The sequence below is a fragment of the Amblyomma americanum genome, chromosome 1 (assembly GCF_052857255.1).
Source record: "Amblyomma americanum isolate KBUSLIRL-KWMA chromosome 1, ASM5285725v1, whole genome shotgun sequence".
Lineage (NCBI taxonomy): Eukaryota > Metazoa > Arthropoda > Arachnida > Ixodida > Ixodidae > Amblyomma > Amblyomma americanum.
In genome coordinates this window covers 21,485,606-21,511,057 of record NC_135497.1, presented here as the reverse complement: position 1 = coordinate 21,511,057, position 25,452 = coordinate 21,485,606, and the positions used below count along the sequence as shown (strand labels likewise).

Below are 25,452 nucleotides of genomic sequence, written 5' to 3'. Positions count from 1 at the left end.
CATTCCGCCTCATTCCTTCACGGCGGCTTGCAGGCTATATAGGGCAATGGTAGCGGAAGTGGGGATTACCAGAGACTGCATCGAAAAGTGGCATGCTGCTTTCTTAGCAAAGTTTCACTTGAACCTTCCAAAGATGTTGTGTCTGCATTATTGTCGGCACTTTCCATGCCGTGACCAAGCTTGCTCACGAGAATTTTCGTTAGAAAATTCAAAGTCCGGTTTCCTGTGTCTTCCCAGCATATCGCAAAAAATGTGGATAACGCTTGCTTTCATGCATGGGAGCCACCGTTGTCGGAAATTTTTTATTGTGTGCCTGATCGTCGGATAAATAGCATAGGAATGTGTGCACGCTGATATTAATACAGCTGCTCTTTGAACGGTTGCGAACAAATGAGGGGATAGGTCGTTCTATCTCTTTCACTGTGCTAGCGTGCGGTGCATACGGACGTTCAGGGAGCGCTTATTCAAAAGGTCTAAGCGTAACACCACGCGGGCGCCTGGGAGACCTCTGATGTTGGTGCAGAGCTGTATGACATGGTGTAGACTGCGCTGCTTTAAGGTGGCTACAAGTGCGCGATATTACAGAACTGAACGAGGAGCTCAGTTTGATACACAAGGAACTCGGTATTAATACATGTGATCGGTTAAAGAATGCATGCAGAAATGCAGTATGCTAACTGTGTGATAATAGGGGCACACAGATAAGTGAACGGTGTGTAGCTTAGCAATTTTGTGGAGCTTGATCTCAAGGTGTCATTTTAAGCGGAAAGTGAGGAAAAAAATTCACTTTACACATAAGAAGTGCCGGTGAACCCTGAACATAATCGTGTTTTTAAATTTTTTTTCAATTCTTCTCGGACTACAGTTCCTTTCAATGCTTTATGTACATCAACACTTTTGCCTCTTTTTCCTATCGATCTTTGTGCAACGCTTCTATATATCCAGCATATCAAGAACAGTGTCCTTGTGGCGCGGTACCGCGCAAGTGTTCTGGTTCCGCAGTGCCATGGAGCACCTGTACTTCCGGTATCGGGTGCACCGGCAGCGCATCGACGTTTTCACAGGCTCGGTGATCGCCCAGGAGCTACCATCCCACATGGTCAAGGTGCGCAAGGTGATCCTGACGCCCACTCGGCGCGTCTACATGCCCCCTCAACTTGTGTGCAAGAGCCGCCTGCTTCAGCACTGCGACCCAGATTACGCCCTGCGCATCGTCGTGCGGGACGACGATTGCAAGCTCATCTCCTTTTCGCTGGGTGCCTGCAAGGACGACTTTCTCAGCGCGGTACGCTGTTGGGGGGTTCATGATCGCCCTGTGAACAAGTAGCCGTAGCGTGCTTAATTTTTGGAAAAATGCAGTATCTGAAGTCTCAAGGAAAAAAAATGGCTGCCGGTTTAGCATTGCTAAGCACAAAACACTGTGCGAAAGCACTGTTTTTTTCACATGTACACCACCGCCACGTAGCTCAGAGCGCTGTTGAGGTGTCCTCTTACTCGGGGATCCAGTTATGTTCCTCCCTTTACTCAAAATTGGCAGTCTAAACATGCCACCGGTTTTGAGAGAAGGAAAGGCATGTAACTGCCTCAAATTGTAGGTGAACAGCGCCGCCTATTCACAGTGCGACTGACGTGTCCACTCACCTAGTGAGCCGGTAATACACTTGCTACTGAAAGGCTTCACACGCACAGACACCGCTGATACCCGAGGATTGCGGCTACTTCCTTTCGCACTGAAGGGCACAGGGAATCAGTATGTCATGCGACAAATCTATATTGGCAGTAGTGCTACATTTCAGTTTCACATTGATGAGCTTCTATTTGCCTATTTTAATTTGATTTCACGGTCGCTTTTTCGTTCCGCTGCTGTATGGATTCATGTAGCTGAAGTGCAGAGGAGGGCACAAAACTGCATGAAGATATTTGATAGGAACACTGAGGAAAATGATGCATTTGATGGGCTCCTTGAAATGACAATGTAAACCGTCCATTTAGTTCCTCTTTTTTACCTTTGGCTTGTTTTCTGTAGGTGATCAAGCCTCCGCTGTCGTCCGGCCTGAAGATTGGTGGCCGCCGGTTCATGTTCCTGGGTTGCTCGACGAGCCAGTTACGCAGCCACGGCGTCTGGTTCTACGCGCACGACAATCAGGGCCGCACCGCGGAGCAGATACGCGATGGTATCGGCGACCTCTCTACCATCGTCGGCGTGCCCAAGTTCATGGCACGGCTTGGACAGGTCAGAGGCCAGTCACGTTCTTGTTGAGAGAGGTGACGGGAAAATCGACTAAATCGCACGAAAGTATGTGAGGGAATCTCTTCTTCACGTTTAGTAACGGAGCTTTTGTTTTCAAGAAGGCTGAGCCAAGTGTCTCTGCCATTCACCATCATTCATCACACCTTCAAGGCCAGGTGCATTGCGTTAATCCATATATGTTTGGATCGCATTGTAGCTATGTGAGCCCTTCATTGATCAGCGGTCCGCAGGGATCAGGCGCCATGTGCAGTGACTCATATCTGACTGTGAAATTATCCACATCATAAGTTATGCCTTGCGCGTTTTCGAATCGAATGTGGGAGTGTCAAAATGCTCCAGAGGGGGAATGGAAAGTAAGACTAGCGTTCATAAATAATTACGACACTGCACGGACTGTGTTCGGAGATCTAACCAGGCAAATCAGCCTCCTTTCGGAGTACCAATGCCTATTATGGAGGTGTTTCCATTACACACTTTCTACTGTTGAGAAGCCACTCTTTAATGTTCTCTATATTTGCGAAAGGTTTCACAAATTTCACAACTCCCAGCTGCACAAACATGAATTCTGTATCACCATTATTATAGCCAGCCAGCTATGGCAAAGTGGCCCACTCATTAGACCTATTTTCCTGCGTGCAGGCTTTTTCGCAGTCGTTGGGTCTGTTAACGGTCCCGAGCCAAAACACGTCTGTGGAACCGGACATCCGCCACGCAGCCCCTGGCCGCAGCAGCGATGGTTCCCATCGCGAGTACATCTTCAGCGACGGCATAGGGCGAATATCGCACGGCCTGCTGCGCAAGGTATGTATATTATCGTCCTTATCGACAACCAGTCTAAACTTACAACCTTTGCTAATGTGTCGCTCAGGTCACCAAGACAAGCGTGGCTGTGCCGGCGGTGATTTTGCCCGCACGCCAATTAACTTGCTCCCGCGCGGGTAGGGACGAAATTCGCTGGTGCCAAGACGCTCCCGCGCAATTACTATGCCTCGGCATGAATCGACTAGAGAAATTGGCAGCATGCCAAGTAGCGGCAGGGCTTTCTGAAAAATTCATTGTTGTCACACCGCTGCCAACGCTCATACATTCGCTTTGGACACCCGGTAACTGTCCTGTGTGAGAGACAGAGATAGGGAGAGAGAGAAAACATTACCTCGAGTCAAATCCGCACTTCAATGTAGTCATCCTCCGCAGTGTGTCTGTCCGTCGGCCGGGATCCCGAAGGTCAACGGAAGCAGACAGAGCTTGACCGATGGTTTCACTTTGCACTTAACGGGGGGGAAGGGGGGGGGCACAGTCCTGCGAGTTTTTTTTTTTGTTAATAGCAGAAGCCTTTTTTCATGCCTCGCGCCTCCCACAGCCATCTCATCCGATCCAACTTCTTGACAGGAACAATCTCCCAAAACTCTGCCGCCCATGATAATGCTTCGCTTCTTTTGGACAGGAGAGGCCATCGTATGTCTAAATAATTTCGTGCGGGTCCTTGAAACCCCTGAAAACCCTGGAATTTGATAGGACTGTTTTCAAGGCCTTGAAGGTCATGGAATTTTTGAAGATGCTTGAAAACCCTTGAATTTTAAAATTTTTTATTTTTAATAAACATTCAGTGATTGTATATAATAAAATATCAACCCACCTGAAATCCCGCTGCGATATTGTTAAAAACAGAGTGTAAGTTTCGTACAGTCAAGTAAGCGCGTGCCTAGCGGACGCTCGTGAACGTCTAGCCACAATGACGCTGGCTTGTTTACCGTTTCCTCTCAACCATTTCCTGCGTACTTTTTGGCTGCGTTCCAATACTCTAGACGTCTAACAAGACGTCTAGTGTGACGTCTAGGGAGCAGTCTACATGTCCATGTATTGGAACTTGTCTACTGCTCACGCCGCCTCGCGGCATAATAATGTAACTAAAGCTTATGAACAGTTGTACTACTATTTTTCACAAAGTGAGCAATAACGATAATTAAAAACGTGTTTTCAACAAGTTTACACATTTCTTCTGCAATGACTTTGCGCGTAAACCGGACTGGTGGATGTGCCTATCGGTCAGTCTACTTGTAGCAGACGGGGCCGCTCTCCGAAGACGACGCTAAAGAGATATGCGATTATTCTTTTATTATTGATGCTCAACTGTACATGCTCCTCGAACGTGCTCGTTCAGACGGTCCTGTAAACATAAGAAAGAATACGAAAGACTGTAATCAATATGCGCGAAATGCGATACGGCTAATATAAACTGCAAAAGGAAAACACATACGTGACATTAAACCTGCTGTCTGCCCTACGTGGCACTCGGAGACAGCGAGAGACCTAAATACAGCAGCGATCTTTAATCCTGCAAAGACTAAAATCAATTCGCAACACTCCGGTGTATTTGTTCTGAGAGTGTAGAGATAAAAAAGAATGCACGCGAAAGAGTTGATGCAACTAATACAGCAACAGAAGAACACATTTGTTAACTGTCACGCCAGCCGCCTTAACGCCCGTCGAGGAAACCAACGACAGCGACCAGTATTCTCTAAAATAAAGGTGCTAATTAAGATCCGGCATCGTCAGATGCCGGATCACGTAAACAGACCTACAGCGTCCGCTGCTGTAGCAAAGCTCTCAACTGCACGATTTTCTCCTGCGTGATTCACTTCTAGGAATCGCACGTCCACGAAGATTAATTAGCCACTAGTTTGCGTACCAAATAACATAATAGAATGACTCACATTTTTCCTTTCCTATACTCCGTGTACAGTCCGACGCCCGCAAGAGCACGACTCGCTCATCCGCGTACATCAGCTCCGCCATCTTTAGACAGCAAGTTAGCCTGCATCGATGTGGACTTCGGCGAAGCAGTCTTATACATACATACATACATACATACATACATACATACATACATACATACATACATACATACATACATACATACATACGTACGTACGTACGTACGTACGTACGTACGTACGTACATACATACATACATACATACATACATACATACATACATACATACATACATACATACATACATACATACATACATACATACATACATACATACATACATACATACATACATACATACATACATACATACATACATACATACATACATACATACATACATACATACATACATACATACAAGTTTTATTCTCCACAAAGAAGTGGAACGCGTCCCAAGATGGTGGCTGTCCGGCTAGACGTCTAAGTAGCCGTCTACTTGGGAGTATTGGAACGCAGCCTTTTTGAGCGCTTCTACGACAACTCCCTTTGCAGTGGTACCTTAGGAGTGCACTACTCTTCGGGGCTCGAGCGGGGGTGCTGCGCACGAAGAAGTGGCAAGCCCGGTATCCGGCCAGATCAATGCGGACATCATCTGCACAATTAGTGGGCAGGATGAGGATTCGATAGAGCATGTTATTCTGTTGTGTAGATCACTCCACCCCTGCCAACCGAATACATGTACCCTTCTGCAGGCGCTAGGTTTCGACTCAGGTCAGCCGACAGAGGGCGGAACGACCGACAGCGAGGTGAATGAGCAAGAAGCCTTTTCCTAGGCCAGGGCGGTCGAAACAACTAAACGCCGCCTTGAAAATTGGAATAGGCTCAAGTGATGGGTGGTGGTGACGACACGGCGGGGCAGACTCTGTCGTAGCGTCCCAAAAAAGTTGGCTAGGACTTCAGTGTAAGGTCCTCCGGTTAGAAGCCCCAAGATCCAATATAATCTAATCCACTTTCCAGTTGAGTAGATAAATGGCCGCCATTGTGTGTGCGGTTGAGTGGTCGAAGCGTTACATTTTGTGCGCGTTTAGCGCTTGCGTGTGCGGTTGTATCGTCACGTCTTGAGCACGTGTAACGCTCATGCGCGCGTGTGCTGTTCCATCGTAACATTTTCTGCGCGCGTAGCGCTGATATGTGTATGCGCGGTTGTATCGCGAGATTTATTGCCCGTGTAGTGCTTGGGTGTGCGTGTGCGGCGGTATCGTGACATTTTGTGCATCTGCAGCGTAGTGTGTGCCAGTCAACGTGCGTGGAAACAATACCCGGAAAATGCAAATTTCAGAGGTCATTTATTTTATTTATTTATTTATTCAAAATACCCCCAAAGGCCCTCATTTGAGGGTATTACATGGGGGGGGGGGAGTAAGTACAAAGCATTGTTATAAGGTTAAAGATATTGCACTAAAATAAAATAGAAATCACAAAATATTAATCATAAATAGCCATTCACAGAAAGGGTCGCAACAATGCACATAACAGCAAAATTTGAGCATAAATAACAGCACCGCTAGAAAAAGAAAAAGACAACACTGGAAAAGGTGCGCTGAAGTACAAAAAAAATATAAAATAAAAAGAAGACAAGGCGGAAGAAAAGAACGCTCAAAAAATACCTTTTTAGTTGTTGAAACATGAGTGCATAAGATGTTGGAATTTATTTAGATCAGATTCAGTGGCAATTTCTGATGGCAAAGCGTTCCATTCGGTTATTGTGCGTGGTAAAAAAGAATAGGCATAATGGAATGACTGGCAGTTAATGCGTTTAACTTTGTAAGGATGATCGCGACGTGGAAAGATAACTGGCGGTGGCTGAAAGAATTCATCATGAAGGGAAGGATGGTGATAAAGCTTGTGGAAAAGTGACAGACGGGAAATTTTTCGGCGCAGTGCTAAGTTATCTAACTCGGCTTTAGTCTTCAATGAGGTGACGCTGGTGTAACATGAATAATCAGAAAAGATGAATCGCGCAGCACGGTTTTGCAGGGCTTCGATGTTACTGATGATATAATTCTGATGAGGATCCCAAATGGCAGACGCGTATTCGAGTTTCGGACGGATTAATGTGGTGTACGCTAGTTTTTTTACATGTGTCGTGGCCTCTTTTAAATTATGTTTGAGAAGTCCGAAAGTACGGTTAGCGGAGGCAAGAGTGAGATTATTATGATGATTCCATGATAAGTCGGATTGTAGGTTAATGCCAAGATACTTGTAACTTGTGGTGAATTCTACACTATTGTTATCAAGAAAGTAGGCGGTAGGAATACGCGGCTTGTTAGTGAAAGACATGAGCTTAGTTTTGGAAAGACTTAAAGGCATTAACCAATTAGAACACCATGTGCTTATCGCTTCAAGATCAGACTGCAGTGGCTGGCTGTCAGTGTTACAGGTTATACGTCGATAAAGCACACAATCGTCAGGAAATAGTCTGATTCTGGACGTCACGCAATTGGGTAAGTCATTAATATAGATAAGGAAAAGTAAAGGTCCCAGTACACTGCCTTGTGGAACTCCAGACGTAACATTAGCGTAACATGAGTTAGAGTTGTTAACTGATGTGAACTGAATTCTAGATGAGAGAAAATCTGCTATCCATGCAATAATATTAGGGTGAATGTTCAGTTGGGAAAGTTTAAGCAACAACCTTTGGTGTGGAACGCGATCAAATGCTTTAGAAAAATCTAAAAATATTGCGTCAACTTGGAAACCAGCGTCAATCAGTGCATGAATATCGTTAATAAAACCGGCAAGTTGGGTGTCGCATGAGTAGCCCTTGCGAAAACCGTGCTGATGATCGAAGATAATGTTATGATCTTCAAGGTAGTTGATGACCTGAGTATGTATAATATGCTCGAGTAATTTACAAACTGTACTTGTTAAGGAGATGGGACGATAGTTAAGCGGAGAAGCACGATCACCTGATTTGAAAATGGGTATTATCTTAGCTATGCGCCAGTCGTTAGGAATGGTGCCAGTTGATAGCGACTGGGAAAATAATGCGGTTAACATGGAACAAATGCTATGTGATGTATTCCTTAAAATTTTATTATTGAAGCCCATATGATCAGCGCTAGAAGATGTTTTGAGATTGTTTAGTAGAGATAAAACACCAGGCTCACTGATGACTATCTCGTCCATAGTTAGTTCCACTAGTGCGCTTAATGTAGGCAAGGATGTAATGTCTTCATCTGTGAACACAGTTACAAACGCATCGTTAAGAAGTTGAGCGCACTCTGAATCAGGGATGGGAACACCAACAGAATCTGTAAGAGTGATGTCAGGTCGAATTACTGGGTTTACCACACGCCAAAAACGGCGAATATTATTTTTCAGCATGGAAGACAAGTCATGAGAAAAAAAGTTGCGCCGAGTAGATTTTAATAGTGCCTTATAATCCTTTTCACATGCTCTGTATTTGTCATGTGAACTCACAAGACCATTCAGTTTTGCCTGTCTGTATAGTTTTTTCTTTTTGTTGTTCAGCCGCCGAAGACGGTTGGTAAACCAAGGAGAACTGCTATCACAGGTAATGGTTAACATGGGAATGAACTGGTCGATGAGATCATTGAGGGCAGTTTTAAAAAGGATCCAGTTCTGCTCTATAGAGCGAGAGCAGAAATCATGCAAAAATTTATCAGAAAACATTAATAATTCTGCATTAATTGCATCAAAATTTGCTTTGCCGTAACATCTTATGTTCTTTTTAGTATTTATCTTTTTACTAGTGCGAAATTTAATGTACCCAGTGATAACATCGTGGTCAGAGATGCGTTCCTCATGAGTTATGCCTGAAAATATATCAGGTTTGTTTGTGAGAACTAAGTCAAGTACATTGGAAGAGGCTTTAGTTGATCGTGTTGGTTGGTTAATGAGTTGTGTTAGTGAAAAATCAAGGCAAGTGCTGAGAAAAGAATGTGCTTCTGCATCTGTGTCCACTACGGAAAGTGTTGACCAATTAATTCTTGGAAAATTGAAATCTCCAAATATAATAACAGCGGAATTGGGAAAACGCGTATACATTTCACTGAGCACCCGATGATATTCATCTGAAAACGCACCAGACATGTCGGGAGGACGGTAGAAAACGCCGATGATGACACGAAATGCACCATCATTCAAAGAAACCCAAACACATTCAAGGAAAGAATCGATAACGATAGGTGTGGCAATGAAATCCTCCTTTATCGCGATGAGAACACCGCCCCCCCCCCCCTTCGCAATTGTCTATCGCAGCGAAAAAATTTGAAATTGCATGCACTGGTAAAGATGTTGACATCATGAATAGTGTCGTTCAGCCACGTCTCGTACCACTAAAGAAGCTTGACATGAATCGATGAAAGATGATAGTGCAATACCGTTAGCTACAGCACTTCTAATGTTGGTGTACAAAAACAGCCATTCGTTATCATTACCACAATGTAATTTGGCAGGTGAGGTGGTCGATGAACGCAGGTTAAAGGAAACGGAGGGAGGACGTCATTCGCCATCCTCGCGCCCTGATACAAGAATGGCTGGACTTTCGTTGGTGTTCCACATGTAAAGATCATCGTTAACGAAGAGCTTGTTGAAAACGAGTCGCACTTTATCCCCATCTTTCTTAATAGATTTTGAAAACTGGAGAAGCTTCCGTCGCTTTTCGCGAACGGCTTCGGAGTAATCGCGCGAGATGCTTAAATTAGTGTTTTTTAACTTATAGCCGCGGCTCATGACAGTGTCAACTTCCCTTTCATTAAAAAATTTGGCTATGATAGGCCGCTTTTTCTCGGAAGAAAAGCGGCCCACGCGATGTGCTCTGGAAACAGATTCAACAGTAAGCCCAAGTTTTTCTTTACAAAAGTCATTTACGAGACGTTCAGACTTCTCCCAAGTTTCCGACTTCTCTGGATCATCTATACCGTAAAATAGAACATTGGATCGCCTAGAGCGATTTTCAAGGTCGTCAATTTTTGCCTGTACATTTGCGAGACCCTTGTCACTGTTCCCCACGAGCTCAGCAGATGGTGCGGTTGCAAATTTCTGCTCTAGATCGTGAACTCGCTTTGTTAGTTTTTCTAAGTCAATTTTTAAGTCTGCGTGAATCTGAAGCACTTTGTTGTCAGAGTCTTGAAGGACTGCATTGCTGGTTTCAAGGCGTAAGATGGAACCAGCCACAAGGTCCAGCTTTTCCTCTTGAGCCTTAGTCATGGGTCCCGGGTTTAGCTCGACATCGCCTCCCAAAACTAGCAGACACCATAAATAGGATACACCAGCGCGGAAACTTTTTAAAACATGAGGTGGCCACGACACCGCTAAAAGACAGACGTCATCGTCACGGTAAGAATAAGCGTCATAGTAACCAACCTGTAGATACATCAGTGGTGAGCGTGGGATCGCAGTGGCGGTGCCGTGGCCCAGAGGGGCGTCGAAAGGCGCGCACTTTTGTACCGCCCGATCAGCAGTCAGAGTCCCACGTTGCCAGACGGAATCGACCACTGCGTCCAGAAGTGGCGGAGCATCCAGAATAGGTGACGCAGGCAAAAAACATGTTGATAGGTCGCAGTCGGTTGACGTACACGCGCCGAGCTGGGAGCTTGTATCGTTGAGGCATTCCGTCTTGTGCATCGTCCATGGCCGGCCCAGGAAAATCAGCAGCAGCACCTGTAGATACATCAGTGGTGAGCGTGGGATCGCAGTGGCGGTGCCGTGGCCCACAACGACGACTAACGAGAGTGGCTTGCGTCGGACATGTCAAATCCGCACAAGGCAAAATGCAAAGTTTGCTGTAAGTGTTTCGACATCATTGCCATGGGGGAATCGGCACTAGAAAGCCATCTAAAAAGTGCAAGGCATAGAGAGCACATGCAAGCCGCCGGGAGTACCTGTATGGTAAGGAGCTTCGTGACGATATCTGAATGTCAAGCTAATGAACCACAGACAGCGCCATCGCAGTCGTCAAACTTGATGGATGCGTGCAAGAAGCATGGACTTGTGATGGACGCAGGGCATTTCACAGCGGATTAGCTGTGATGCTGTACACGTAGCAGGTGGCATTTTCAATGTTCCCATCACTAAGGAATTGAGAGCATCTGTGACTTCTCCAAAGAGCCAATACCGTGCCTTTTTGAAACACATAAAAAGCAGGAGCGCGAAGATGCGAAACAGCGGAAAAAACGGTGCATTGATGAAGAGATTGAAACTGTCAGAAGGAGGCAAAAGAAACTAGAAGCCGTAGTTGCAGAATTGACAGCTTCAGCAGAATTGTATGCAGAAAAAGCAGAGGCAACCAGTGGCCTGACTTGCATCATGAAGTCGGACATCCTAAGGAAGACTGCCAAGAGCAAGCAGTAGGAGGTCTTGGACATAGACATAAAAATTGAGGAGAAGCGAATTGGGGCCACCTAAGGACTGATTGAGTGTTTGCTTTGCTTCATTAGCGAATAAATGTTTGCATCATCTAACAAACTGAAAGTGGTCATCCGTGTAACAAACAATGATGAGAAGTGGTTGAAAAAGGAAATATGCTGTTGCCATCGTTTTATCCGAAGACAAGTTTCTTTGTTAAAATATTGGCCCCAATGACAATCCCCTTTTTCAGTGAATTCTCATCATTTCACGCCTCTTTCTACCGCTGAACATCTGTCTTATTTGGATTTCTAACTGCGAATGTGGTCCTTGAAAATCACGCAGAGGGCTTCGAAAGTCCTTTAAAACCCTGGAATTTTTGTCATATACACCAGCATGAACCCTGTCTATTGTGAGCAGTGGACGTGTCATCAATGTCCAAATGCTGCCCAAGTCCAATGTCTAGTCATCCACCATACATGAGATACGTTTCTGCTCCATGAACTACAGAAACCTGTGATGCATAGGACGGTATTTTTGCAGCGATATCTGTATACGAGACTTCCTCTGCGGCAGGCAGTGTCGCCATCGGTGGTGACTACTATGTCCTGACTAAAACTCGCCTCTTTGCCGTGTAGAAAGTCTAGTGACGGTGCTCTCGGCAATGTGTCCTTTGTGGTTATGCTGACCCAGCGGATCTGGCCATTGTGACCCTAATTACGTGAAACACGAGCACAACGCCAGGAGAAAGCTTGTACCGGTACGGAACTGGTTATCTTGTAATCCCGCAGCTCCCGCATAAGACAAGGTCCTGGCGGTTTTTCCTATTTTTGTTAAAATATAATGTATGGAGTGACCTAAGTACATAGTCGTTCGTAGAAGCCTTCATTGTCCGCCCTTCCGCAGGTCCACCACGCCTTGGAGCTAGAGGAGGGTGAGGAGCCGTGCGCTGTACAAATCCGCTACGGTGGCTGCAAGGGAATGCTGTTGCTGGACCCGACGCTGAGCGGCTGCCGCATCGTCTTCCGCGAGAGCATGAGCAAGTTCCACTCGGACCACTCCGACCTATACGTGCTGAAGACGAGCAAGCCGCGTGCGTTGTCTTCATGTCCTATGACCGCGACCATCGACAGAAAGCGCTTAGAGAAGCATTTGGACACAGAGACACATAATTCTCCCGTGCTCTCTCCCGCAGCCCACTATAGTCGGATGCAACTGAAGAGCGAATCGACTTTTTCCTGTCAAAGGACTCCCTTCCAGCCATTGGCGACGGCCGGCTCTCATGACCCTGCTAGCTAGACAACGCAAGGAGCGGCGTTACAATGCAGGGAGGGGACTGTCCCCGACCAAAGAGGGAGTGGACAATCTCTTTTCATCTGGCGCTTCCCGCATGTCACGCTAGCAGGGTCATGGAAATCTGCTGATGTCATTGGCTGGAAGGGGGTCCTTTTATGGGAGAAAGCCGCTTCGTTCTTCAATTGTATCCGACTGCAGTTACGCTGTGTCCTAGTGGGCTTGCGCTGGGCTCCTTATGAGCATCTTAGCGAATTTTCAGGGATCCATAGTTCGGGGTGCTGTTCCACGCTTACAATGAATTGTCGTGCAGAGTATCCCACAATTTCTGTTGAAGTGTAGTGCCGTTTTTTCACGTGGCCACGAACAGTCATCGAGAAAAGTTAACGTGAAGCAGGATTGTAGACGAAATTTTCCTCTGGGTCAGATAAACCTGATAACTGAAAGGCCAGAATACAGGAGGGTACTTATTCTCTACCCACTGGAATGAATACCAAATGAATGGATATTTTATTTATTTATTTATTCAATACTGCCAGCCTCCATTTGGTGGCCAAGGCAGGAGCGGTACAAGGATACATCGTACATCGCGACAAAACAAAGCAAGTAAAAATGCGGATAAAGAAGCAAAAGCTAACACACAGGGTTTTATAGAAAGACAAAGAGCAAAGTTAAATGCACTCGGTTACCTAAAATACAAAAGCGACGAAAGACTGCTTATTTGTGCGAAAATTTAAATGTACATTTGCCTCTCAGTGTTGCACTTACACAGCGGACTTAGAGCTTGAAATTTTGGCATTTGTGCGCTGTTCTGTACTTGGCTCCTCGCTACCACAAGTAGAAAGAAGGCATAGTCATTGAGCCACAGTATGTTACAAAGCGTGAAAGGGCACGCCTTCCTTCTGCGGTGGACTTCGCTGATTCATTAGTGAGGATAATCCGTGACATGCATTGCAAATTGTAGGAATAGATTACTGCAACAGTTACATTTTGAGCGTGCTGCCGCGACAGTATATTTACGCCCGTGATGATTTACCGTGCTCCTCACAGGCGTTCTTTACCTGAACCGACCCATGATCACCATCTTGGAGCAGAGCGGCATAAAGGCCGAGGTGTTCCTGATGCTGCAGAACAAAATCCTCGATTCCTTCATCGACAGCATGATGGATCCCCATGAGGCCGCGCATGTGAGAAATTTTTTTCATCTTCGCAGCTTTTGTGCCATTGTGGTGTCAGTGCACTGTTCTACGTATAACTGAAGCTCATGTACGACAGCCGATCCCATACTAGACGAATAACTGAACCCTATATACGACAGCTGATCCTATTTTAGTCGAATTACTGAAACCCATGTTCGACATCCGATCCCATTTTAGTCGCATTGAAGGATGGATTCAGGGTTTTGGAGACAGGGTCAACGACCTATGAAGTGGGAAGGTGCTTGTAAACTGATAACGAAACTGTGCGCCTTACTAATTGTGCAGGTTCTCCGTTCCTACTGCGCCTTGCGTCTCCCGTACAAGGAGCTGGCCGGCGTGGGCATCGACCTGACAGTCGAGCCCTTTTTTCGGGCTCTAGTTCGCGCCGTCAACAAGAAGGTCCTGAGTGAGTGAAACACATGAGCTTAACCGCTTTTGTTCATTTCGTCGTCTGGGAAGAAGTGTAGAGAAGCAGCACCCTGGCCCTGACTTCGTCCTTTTGCCGATTAATTACGCTAATTTCCGGGATCTTTCAAAGTTATCTCAAATATCCAATTTCTTCACCGGATCCTCCTTGTCAGTTTTGTGCGATGTTTAGCGCAAAAATAAGGTTCTTATTATGAGGCTAATGTTAATGTTACGGAAAATAGATTAAATGCTATAGGTGACACCATCGAGAACCTGTCGCTTGCATTAACCAGCCTATTGTGGTAATCGTTACAGTCGTTCTCTTTGCATCTAGCATAACCACACATTTCTGGAAGGTAGTATCTGGTCTTAAATGCCTTCAATCAGTGTCACAGTGAACAGCAGAGATGTTTTGGACCCGCGTACGAGCCTTGTAATAGCCCACAAACGCATATACGGCAGCGAAATGACCGGCTTAACATTCAGCGAATTGACGACAAAGATTATGGTCAAGTCAAAGATTGCCCATAAAGATCAATGTTTCCTGAGGAAAAGAACTTCAGCTCGTAAGGCATTGAATGGCCCTCAGGGAGCTTGTCTGAATTTCTCTACAACAGCATGTGTGAACGACGAACCCTTGCCTCTTCACGCCGGATAATGTATACACCTTTTGCAGAGGAACTGAGGACCAAGGCTCGTATTCTGGTTCCTCCGAACTACGGGCGCACCATGTTCGGCGTGCTGGACGAGACCGGCACGCTCGAGTACGGACAGGTGTTTGTCCAGTACTCCAACGACATGCTGCAGTACAAGGTCAACGACCCTGCGACCATCCTCGAAGGTATCACAGTAACCTATTTTCGTGCTAGCAAGCATAGCGCAGCATTGTCTCGGTGCGTTTAGGCAGCACCTTTCATAATTTATTCGAAAGGATCCATTAATGTGAACGTGGTTGAAATGGTAGGGGAATAAAGTGCCCGAGTACATGCTTCGAAGGCATATGCAAACGTGCTGCGTGTTCGAGGGCTGCTGTCGCAGAAATATAGATTCTTGTAGTCGGATCTAAAAGTAGAATTCTCCGACGGTACTACCACGTTATTGTAGTCTGTATACATGAACGCACGTCTAGTTTTCTCGTGTGCTGATTCTGACCGAAATTATCTTGTTTTGGCCTCGCTTGCGAGCTCCTTCTCTGGTTGCGGCATTCTCATATCTGAAGCCGAAGCTAGGACTTACTAATGCTCAGTTGTCCAAGAAATGTCCCGGATATATCTTGTGAGATATCCGTGGTTTGCACGGATCGATGCTTCTATGTTGACAGCACCGGATACGCAATAGATATATACAGTGGTGAGGTACCCGTGCTTTGTGCGAAGCTAATCGCGGTAATCTTGAGGAACCGGCATCTGGAGCCGAAACAGCATACTATACTCGCCGCCAGCTTAAATGCCTATCTCTCTCTCTCGTGAGAGCGTGGTAAGACTGCGCATGGGAAAGCCTTGCGCGTCGCCCTCGTAGCTTCACTGCATAGCCACAAAAAGCTGTCCGCGAGTATATCCATTTTATTCATTGGCTTGGAATGAAAGGACTATTCTATTTTCGTTACATCGCACAGACGAGCCGAAAGGTTGACGCATGAGATTGTTTTTTTTCACCTGAATTTTCAGCCGCACTTTGCATTAAAGTCACTGAGTATTCCATGCACGGTGGGATACGCAGGCGACGTGATCGTGACCAAGAACCCGTGCATGAACCCGGGCGACATCCGGAAGCTGGAGGCTGTGAATGTGCCGCAGTTGCATCACGTGCGCGACTGCATTGTCTTCCCTCAAAAGGGGGAGCGGCCACACCCCGACGAGATGGCCGGTACGCACCCTTCCTGGCGCGCTCCCTGTTGACACTGTGCTATGCGGATACGGATGTAACCGTCGCTCTCTGCGCTTGTGACGGATAGCGTGCCTTAGTTTACGTGCGCGTTAGGTCAGGGCTCTGCCAAGGCCAGGACTCTGCGGGCTTTGACTGATGTATGTTGTGAGCACAGTCACAGCGTGAGAAAAAACGTACTGTGAGGTTCCATTACAGAGGTATAAAATATTTCTCAGTTTCTCATTTCGGCGTCGCAACTATTCCTCCACTCACTGATCTCCGTTTAATTGGGTCATTAAGCAACGCCCTTCGCCATCACTGCTTTGACAGACGGCCGGACGCAGCTTGTTTCCAATGGTACCCCTTAATGTGGTCTCTACCTGTGCTTAGGTTCTGACCTGGATGGTGACGAGTACTCAGTGCTGTGGTACGAGGACCTCATCTTCAATAACAACTGCAATCCTATGCACTACCACAGCGACCCTCCAAAGGAACGAAAGGCGTCCATTGGGGTGAGCAATATTGCTTATTTTGTGGTCTCTTAGTCTGCTTAGTCTTAGTCTGGAGGGTGGGGTTGGGGAAGGGCTACATAATTCTAGATAAACTATTTTAGGTGCTATTAGTCCAGTTGTACCGACTGCAGTGTTGTCTATAATGAAATATATTCGAAATTTTTCAGCTACATCAACGGTCAGCGGTGGAATACGACGAAATCTGGATTGTCGCTGTATTTTTAACATTGATCACAAATGGATTGTAATGGAGTAATAATTTGCTAGATGCGGCCTTTTGGTTCGAAAAGAGGCTGTAGTCGAGTTTTGGTTCCATTGTACAATAGACTGTAACAGCTGTGAACCTATTGTCTACGTTCCGAAATTTTACTTCCGTGTAGAAAGCAGAAATAAAGGACTCCTGGCAGCTCATTTTTCGCTCGCAAGAGGCAATGCTCTTTGCTCAATGGTGACATTACCTTGCAAATCTTGCGTCTTTTTGACCATTTTAGATTGAGAGCGGTGGCTTGACCATCGGACTGTGTCCATAGTTGAATAAGACGAGCTGTCGGGCTAATTGTATCATGTTGGTTAACCAGTATGTGTGTCTTGTTGAGTATTGAGGTTTACTAATATGTGTGTCCTGGATGTTAACCAATATGACTGTGCGCAGCTAAGTCGACACAACCAAACCGATCCAAGCAGATGATTATTCGCTAAGGAAATCATCCAAAACTTTCTTATGAACAAACTTGTCTGAGTTCCGGTGAGATGCGAGTGATGACGTCAAGAGAGTGTGCAGCATGGCTCACTTTAAATAATGACACCTTTGTGTAAGAAAACAAGCACATGTAACGCATTGCCGCGGCTTTGCTAGTATATACGTAGTTGACTGGGAGGGGACGGCTGCTAAAAGTCTACATTTCTCGCCGGCTCAAAAGTAAAGTGAGCAGCACAGGCCTAAAAGGTTCCCGCTTGTGCTCGTTCCCTTAAAGGTGCCACCAAATATTTTGCACACGTGTAAAGACCCTGACCTTCACTTTTCAGACGAATGTAAATGGACGGGGCATGAAATCTGTATATCCTCCGTCTCACGAGAGAACTTGCCATTCGTTTACGGTGGCCACAGGTCCAGGACATGGTGGACTTCTTTTGCCAGTACATCAAGGGTGACAAGATCGGCCTGATTGCCAACGCGCACCTCGTCTGGGCTGATATACTGGACAGCGGCATCAACTCGCACCGCTGCCGCGAACTGGCACGCAAATGTGCCGTCAATCTTGACTTCGCCAAGTGCGGTGACCTCAAGGGCTTTCAGAACTCTGAGAAGCCACCCATGTACCCGGACTTCATGGAGAAGCTGGACACGAAGAACACCTACTGTTCGCGCAAGGTCCTCGGGCAGCTCTACCGAAATTGCAAAAAGGTATACTTCCGCGTTTGCCAACTTGTGGCTCAGGCGACTGCAGTTACTCTTATGGCGAAAACGGCGGAATTAAACAAAAAACTCTGCTTGCGAGGATAGTGCAGTTCATAATGCACACGTCTCTTCCGAAACTCGTGCTTGCTCCTGGCTTGTGTTGTTTGGCGCTGCCTTTACTCCCTGACTACTCACTCAGGTTTTAGATCTCAGGGCCTCATCTGTGACTGTTCCAAGATGTTTAGGTTTCTCGTTTTCAAATGAGCGACAGGACTTCTGAAAGTGTCGATGTTTGCTTCAAAGCTGGAATCTGCAAGATCCCAGTTTGAAAACACTTGAGCAACGTTGCTCAACCTGTAGCTTAGGGCCACTGGAGCTCTTGCATGAACCTGTCGGTCTTTACGCAGGTTCAATTTATAACATAACATCAACTATGACAGAGCCGTGAAGCTTCTTGAGATCTTGAAGGTTATATAAGGTTGAAGGTTGATCTTGAAGGTTGAAGATATAACATGAAGGTTATATGTTTTCATGAATGATCGCATGTCGATCATTGCATAAGCAACTAATTTGTTGCGGCCGTGCTTTTTACATGATATTTAGCAATATATTTGACGGTCGGAACTGAATACGTTGCTCTATGTACATAGCACATAGTATATTCGAGATATACCCCATGGCTGCTTCTGGCGATGTACTTTGTACATTTTGTTCATCGACAGTGACGAGTAGAACTGTAGCGTTTGTTTGTATTCGAGATGCTCAAGAAGTCCGTTGAACTCTGGCGGCCTGTTTGGGTTTTTCATTCTGTGTATCATTGCTGGAGCACCAACCATCAGGGTGCAATTAATGAGCTTCTATACTACATGCCAGTGTTGCTAGGTAGAAGCGTTTTGACTTGTTTAACCTGCCCTCGGTTGCTCTCTACCGACTACCGTTCAGTATTATCACGGGGAAAATCTAGTCACTTGTCGCATCTAGCAGTAGTTATGAGGTCTCAGGACCAGTGCTCCTCGACTATCGGGGACCAAAGTAACTGGCCTGTCCCTCGCGCCGAGGATCGACACCACCAGTGCGCAGTCATGCGCGCTCGCATGCAATGTGGCACGTTTGTGAACTTGAAAAAGGAGGCCAGTTAATTTTTGTCCCCGATTGTACGTTCACGGATGCTGTTTGCATTGTTTAGTCTTGATGTGCTGAATGCGGCCAACACACTGTTGTGTCATCCTTGTGTGGTTCCGATGAACAGGTTGAACTGAGCACCGAGTGCCTTGAAGTGGTGGAAGAGAGCCTTCCGGACCCCCGACTGCTGCTCGAGGGAAGAGAACAGTTCCTGAAAGAAGCCACGTCCGCCTATAAGCGGTACGCTTTAATGCCTCTGAACATTACACTATACGAAGTGTGTTGCACTAAAGGAGATGGCAGAAATTGCACCCTTTATCTTATTAGGCCAATGTGCTCTGACTACTGTGGGGTAAAAATGCGGTCATAAAACCATTAAAATCACTTGTCGTATTAGGCCTCTCTCAGTTAGTTGAAGCACAGACTGCTTCGGAGCCGTGGGTTGTGAATAATTGTTTTTGCACTAGCGAGGCCTGTAAGGAATTAAAATAGCGCGTGGGGAAATATTACCCCAATTTAGTGCTCACAGTTCTATTTCATTGACAAGTTTTTGTTATTTAACAGTCTCTACGGTAATACCAAGTCTCTATAATAGCAGGCACCAGCAGCTTCATACTGACCTTACCACAACTGTTTCAACGAAGGGTGCTGAATATTTTCAAAATGACAACTTTATATACCATGGAGAGTACACAGCTTCTTCCAACATGTTGAAGGTCTTAGGCATTCAACAATTAGCGCCTTCTTTTATCCCCCGGCAGGAAACATGGCGTAACTCAATGGGAATATATTAAACTTGTAATATTGTGAAACTGGAGAGTCCTGAGAGATTCTGCTCGAACATAGTTATTATCGTGGCCGACTCTTTCTTCTGGCTGCAAACTCTGACCTGCAAAAATGCTTCGTGCGCTCATGCCAACTATTTCCGACAGCCGTAGAAAAATAATGGGATGCACCGAACAACCAAAATTTCCTTGCTCATTTTTATTTTTTATCTCCACATGGTTGCAGCCGTCCGAACTAGGACCGTTTGTTAAAAACTCCCGTGCTTGCTCGCATCACTTGTACAGTTAAGTGACAGTACCTTATCGTTTTCGGTTGCTTGCATTTTCCATTACTTGCACCACCTGCACAGTTCATTGAGAGTACACCATCATATTCCGTTTCTGTCAGCTTCATAGTTCAGTGATAGTACCTCATCCTTTTTAGTGGCCTGCATCACCTTCACAGTTCTTCTTTACCTCAGTAAACATGGCACATACCCACGCGGGGGGGGGGGGATTGGCCAAGGTGTAGTGGCATAAACAAAGAAATTTCCACGGGAGATTACGACAAAATTTTAGCACCAAGCATGTATTTTGAAAAATGTATCAATAAAATTGACGGAATAATATTTAAGGTAAATAACACAGTATTTTGGTGAGAAAAAGAAGAGCTCGAATAATATTAAAAGAATTAGCAAATCAACCTACCAGTTGCAATTATCTATTCATGGAGAATCCCAAAAATTGAACCCAATGCAAATCTTTTGGCGCTCGCACCAAACGATAATAACTTTGGCAGAGATAACGGGAGCCCTAACCTGGAGAGAGGGACCTCCAGGTAAATCTTTCTCTGAAGTGCGAACTTTGTACAGTAGAGGAGAAAATGGTCTAAACAGATTCAACCTCCCCGCATTAGTCACATGGGTTTTTCGGTGTCAACCCACACCTGCATAGATATAAATTCAAATTGGGAATCCTGCACCGCGACCGCGTCATATTTACTTACACAGCCTGGTTTTACATGAACGGACTTTCCAATTATATGCTAAGTGCTGATAATCAGTGTTATTTAGTAGGGGATCACGTAACCTGGCTGATATGTGTTGGAACCACTGAAACCTGGAAATCGCCAGCAGGCTGACATTCGGGGCATATAAGTGTCAATGAGCCGTCAGAAGCCGACCTTGCTACGTAATCAGCCACCTCATTTGAATGAATACCTGTATGGCCAAGGACCCAGACAAAACGGACATCCTTCAAAGTGCATGGGACAAAAATCGCAGGAAACGGCTCAAAAAATCTTTTTTGAAGTTTCAAGGGAGACAAACTGACAAACAATCAGCGAGGATATTAACGTCAGACACATGACATGGAATTTTGTGCAGGCTCATTCCAAGAGCCAAAAATTCCACAAAGAATATAGGAATATTATCCGGGATGCGGACAGAATAGCTCCATGCCAGAAGTTGTGAAAAGATGGCAACTGCAACTTTTTGGCAGTTGACAGAGGCGTCGGTAGAAAGCACCGTATGATAGGGGTATTCCTCTATGTGATCAGAGAGAAGACCATTTAAAATGTTTGCTGGCATGTGTTTTGCATGAGATGGGAAGATGTGGTCAAAATGGAATTCCACAGCTGCCGGCGTGTCATCAACCCACTGGAAAGGACTGCGATCAACAGCAATCGGTGTTAAAAAGTTCTGTACTAACATAATTTGTGGCATTTGATACCGTGGCCAATGATGAGAAAAGAATAAGGCCGGCTGAGACACAAAAATAGGAGTGCTGACATTAGTCACCGGGTCCATCGACTTGAGGAAGGTTCGCACCGTGAATATTTGAAAGCGGGAATTTAGATCAGGGATATGAGCTTCCAGATAAAGCAGGGCGTTTGAAAATTATTTTGGGAGGCCAAGGCAGAGACGTAGAGCTCGCCTTTCTAGTAAGATTAAGGATTGAATCTTGTAGTTTGCGCTACCAGAGAACAGAATGCAACCAAATTCAAGTATAGGTCTTACGTAGGCTTTGTATAGTAACAATAATGTGTCGCGGCGCATCCCAAACTTTTTATTGGCGATTCTTGTCAGCCGGCCTGGAGCGCGTTCTCCTTTAAGAAGGCTCCAATCTAATGCAGGGTGATCAGTAACACCTAGATATTTTACGGATTCCACTTGTGGAATCAGGTTAGAGTGATGGACTAATGAAATGTGCAAAGGCGTGTCTGGAGGAAATACCAAAACGCTGCATTTGTCTACATTCAGGGTTAAATTATTACCCTGCAACCATACTCTAAGAGCATCCAAATATCCCTGCAGAGTCTGGTAAAGCAAATGGATATCCCTGGACGAGGCGAAAAAAGCTATGTGATCTGCATACATCACAGATCAGGACGAATGGACGAATTATATCAGGACGAATGGGGATGCCACTGAGCAAAATATTAAAAAGCAGCGGGGATAGCACCGATCTTTGCGGAAAACCTCTTCATTGATAATATGTATTAGAACATAGGGTTCACTCAGTGCAATAAAGCTATATGTCCTTGAGAAATTCAGATATGCACGCATAAATGCAGGTTGGAGGTTGTTACTGAGCAAGTCTGTTAAGCAAAAAAGTATGTTCTACGCTGTCATAGACCTGTGCTACATCAAGAGTGCCCAAAGCTGAAACTTCCCTTCTGTGTAGCGAAAGCCGAATTCTGCTCTCTAGATCCACATGTGCGCACCATATAGAGCATCCGCGGCGAAAGCCAATCTGGGCTCAGCTGAGACCATTGACGTCATGAATATGTTTTGTGAAGTGACTTTGCACTGTTCTTTCTAATAATTTGACTAAGTTTGAAGTCAGCTCAATTGGCCAAACATTATCTAAGACGTATCCTTTTCCTGCATGTTTCATGAATAAAATCATTTCCGCTGTCTTCGAAATGTTTGGAATCGATGCATTTTCCAACGAAGCATTGACCATATCTAAGAGGTAGCTTGTAAAATCTTGGGGTAAAATTTTAATCGTACCAACAGTGACACCATCTGGTCAAGGAGCTGCAGGATGCAACATTGCCAGGACTGAGAGGAGCTCTGATGCATCAACCTCGGTATAATCCGAAGATGGTGAGATTGTGCACAAAGGGACGTTTCTCTGCATCTGGAAGCGTAATGGCAATCCTTGTGCAATACGCTGCACGGTTTCCTGAGCCTTTGTGGTGATAACACTGTTGAACTAGTGAGGACAGAGACTGCTGAACTCTTGTTATGCGCCATGAATATATACAGGGCCTTCCGATTGCGAGGATTTGAAAGTTACGTGTTTAAATTTTGGTTATGTTCCTCCTTGGCTTTTGCAGTTGTTCTTTTGAAAGATGCTGAGAAGAATTTGTAACTAAACCAGTTAGCTGGACTCTGGTTGCAGAATAGCCGCTGCCAGGCCGCTTTTCTGCGACGATAGGCCTTCTCACTTTCTTCTGTCCACCAAGGAGACGGCTGTTTATTAGAGACTGCTGTGGGTACAGCGAATATTGAGAGGTCTACTGCATTTTACAAAAATGAAACCATCTGCTGAGCTCTGTCTTCCCGGCTTGTACTATAGAGTTAAATGAGGAAGACGTCAGATTTTTATAGATATAGTGGTTGACAATTTTATGGGTTACACAACTAGCTTTGAGCGGAGATAACCGGATAGTGAATGTTATAGGAAGGTGATCACTAGATGTACCCGAATCCTCTGTCGACCAGTCAGTCACCTCTAGCCTACCTGCTGATACTGTTAAGTCAATGGTAGAGCGAGAAACCCCTCGCATAAAGGTTATTTCTCTAGAATTGCAGCAGCGTACAGAATTTGCAGACAGCCACGACCAGAGAAGCTTGCCACAGGAATCAGTACGACTTCCCAGTCACCATGGTGAGAGTTAAAATCCCCTGCGATGGCTGCACTGCTTGTGCCTGTCACCAAGCTGTCTAAAGAGTCTGTCCTCTGTGCACCTAAAGGAAAATAGAGGTTAGCAATTGTAATATCGGCGCAATGCGGAAATAAAATTTTGATCGCTAGAAGGTCACAGTCATGGTGAATTTTCTTAGAGATAGATGCCTGATGACACAAATGTTTAGATAGCATGGTTACCAATCCGTCTCCCCTGCCAAAATTTCGATCTGACCTGAAAACTCGAAAGTTCCTCATTTAAAACGATTTACAAGGTGATAACCAAGTTTCTTGTAGAAGCACAATATATCAGGTTTATGTTTGTGAATAAGTATTTCTAGATCTGGAAGAGAAGACAATACGGATCGGCAATTCCATTTTAACACTTTAATACCTGCCATGATTAATGACCAATTGAAGAGGTAGAAACCGTCTCTTTAAGGATGTAAACATGGGGAAGAAGTTTGGGTGGTCCTTTTTTAGCTTTCATCTGTGGAGAACTAGAATTAGTGACGAGGAAGCAAGGCGCTTGAGCGTAGGGCACGACATTTCGACATCTGTGTGCAGGTGTCAGTGCGACATGCACTGCTAGGAACAGAGATGTTAGGTGGGACCTGGGGTGCATCAGGAGGTGATTTTGAGTGGTCCTGCACAAGCTGAAACAGATGCAGACGTTGCTGAAAGCACGGTTGTTGATGGTGACACAGATTGAACTACAACAAACTGAGCCACCGCCTCAGAAAATGTGTTCAGCATTCGCTCAACCACATCATTTAGGGCTTTTTACACTGTGGTCACAGATGAGGCAGTCAAGTTGGACTCAATCTCCCCAACAGAAGCGCGCACACAACTAGCGTATGAGACTTTCCTGTTAAGAGCAGCGTAGGCATCGACTCTAGAGCACCGGTTCTCTTTGATAATGTCCAACAAGCTACGCTCTTCACTACGTTTTGCGCAGTTGGCATCATCAGCTGAGTGAATGTTGCTGCAGATGCAATGAGGCGGCTCTGAGGTGCACTTATCAGCAGAATGACCTTCTCCATATAAACGGCAGGGGGTCTCCGACATGAATGCTTTGCCGCTATGTCCGAACCGAGAGCAGTTGATGCATTGAAGAGGGCGGGGTTCTAGTGGGTCCACAAGGTAAACAATTGGCCAGATTTTAGTTCAGAAGGGCAGGAAGAGCCAGCAAAAGTTGTTATTACAGATTCAGCAGCAAGACGTGAGCCATTTGCCTCTCTACTACAGCGGTAGACTGAAAGGACCCCAAGTCCTGCATCCGGAAATTCTAGAATTTCGTGCAGAAATGGTGCTGGGTCAACACCAGGTACGATACCATTGAAACATGCAAGCTGTTCAGGAATGAATGCTTTCACCGGCAATGAGCTGGAAATTTTGCACTAAAGCAAGTTAGCAACGCAATAGGCGCCTGAGGGCTTGCACACAATGCCTGAATGGCCAAATTGACGCATTTCAGAGATCTGCAGATAATGGACTGTCAATGGTCTTAGCTCCTGTTGACTTAGTTTGGGGGTTTTCATTTTGTTTGCACCCTCACCGATTGGGACGAGAACCACGGGAATTGCATGAATGCCAATTTTTGGAAGGACTCAAGCGGCAGGCTTTGGGCTGG

General features: G+C 45.6%; 1 protein-coding gene and 1 long non-coding RNA gene across 2 annotated transcripts in view; one reads left to right on the top strand and one right to left on the bottom strand.

Moving 5' to 3' along the window:
* The first annotated feature begins 1,016 nt into the window (after positions 1-1,016).
* Positions 1,017-25,452, top strand: part of LOC144110840 (uncharacterized) — a 29,955-nt gene continuing 5,519 nt past the window's right edge. Inside the window, exons 1-11 of the mRNA XM_077643925.1 lie at positions 1,017-1,285; positions 2,027-2,233; positions 2,891-3,052; positions 12,248-12,434; positions 13,685-13,821; positions 14,119-14,239; positions 14,918-15,082; positions 15,961-16,107; positions 16,498-16,619; positions 17,728-18,024; positions 19,268-19,380. Of these exons, the coding sequence (XP_077500051.1) occupies positions 1,097-1,285; positions 2,027-2,233; positions 2,891-3,052; positions 12,248-12,434; positions 13,685-13,821; positions 14,119-14,239; positions 14,918-15,082; positions 15,961-16,107; positions 16,498-16,619; positions 17,728-18,024; positions 19,268-19,380 (1,847 nt within the window). The 5' untranslated portion in view covers positions 1,017-1,096. The remainder of the gene's footprint in view (positions 1,286-2,026; positions 2,234-2,890; positions 3,053-12,247; positions 12,435-13,684; positions 13,822-14,118; positions 14,240-14,917; positions 15,083-15,960; positions 16,108-16,497; positions 16,620-17,727; positions 18,025-19,267; positions 19,381-25,452) is intronic.
* Positions 4,347-5,090, bottom strand: LOC144131238 (uncharacterized). The gene is made up of 2 exons (XR_013314660.1): positions 4,966-5,090; positions 4,347-4,418 (listed from the first exon to the last, which is right to left on the bottom strand). It is a non-coding gene; the product is annotated as an uncharacterized LOC144131238 (long non-coding RNA).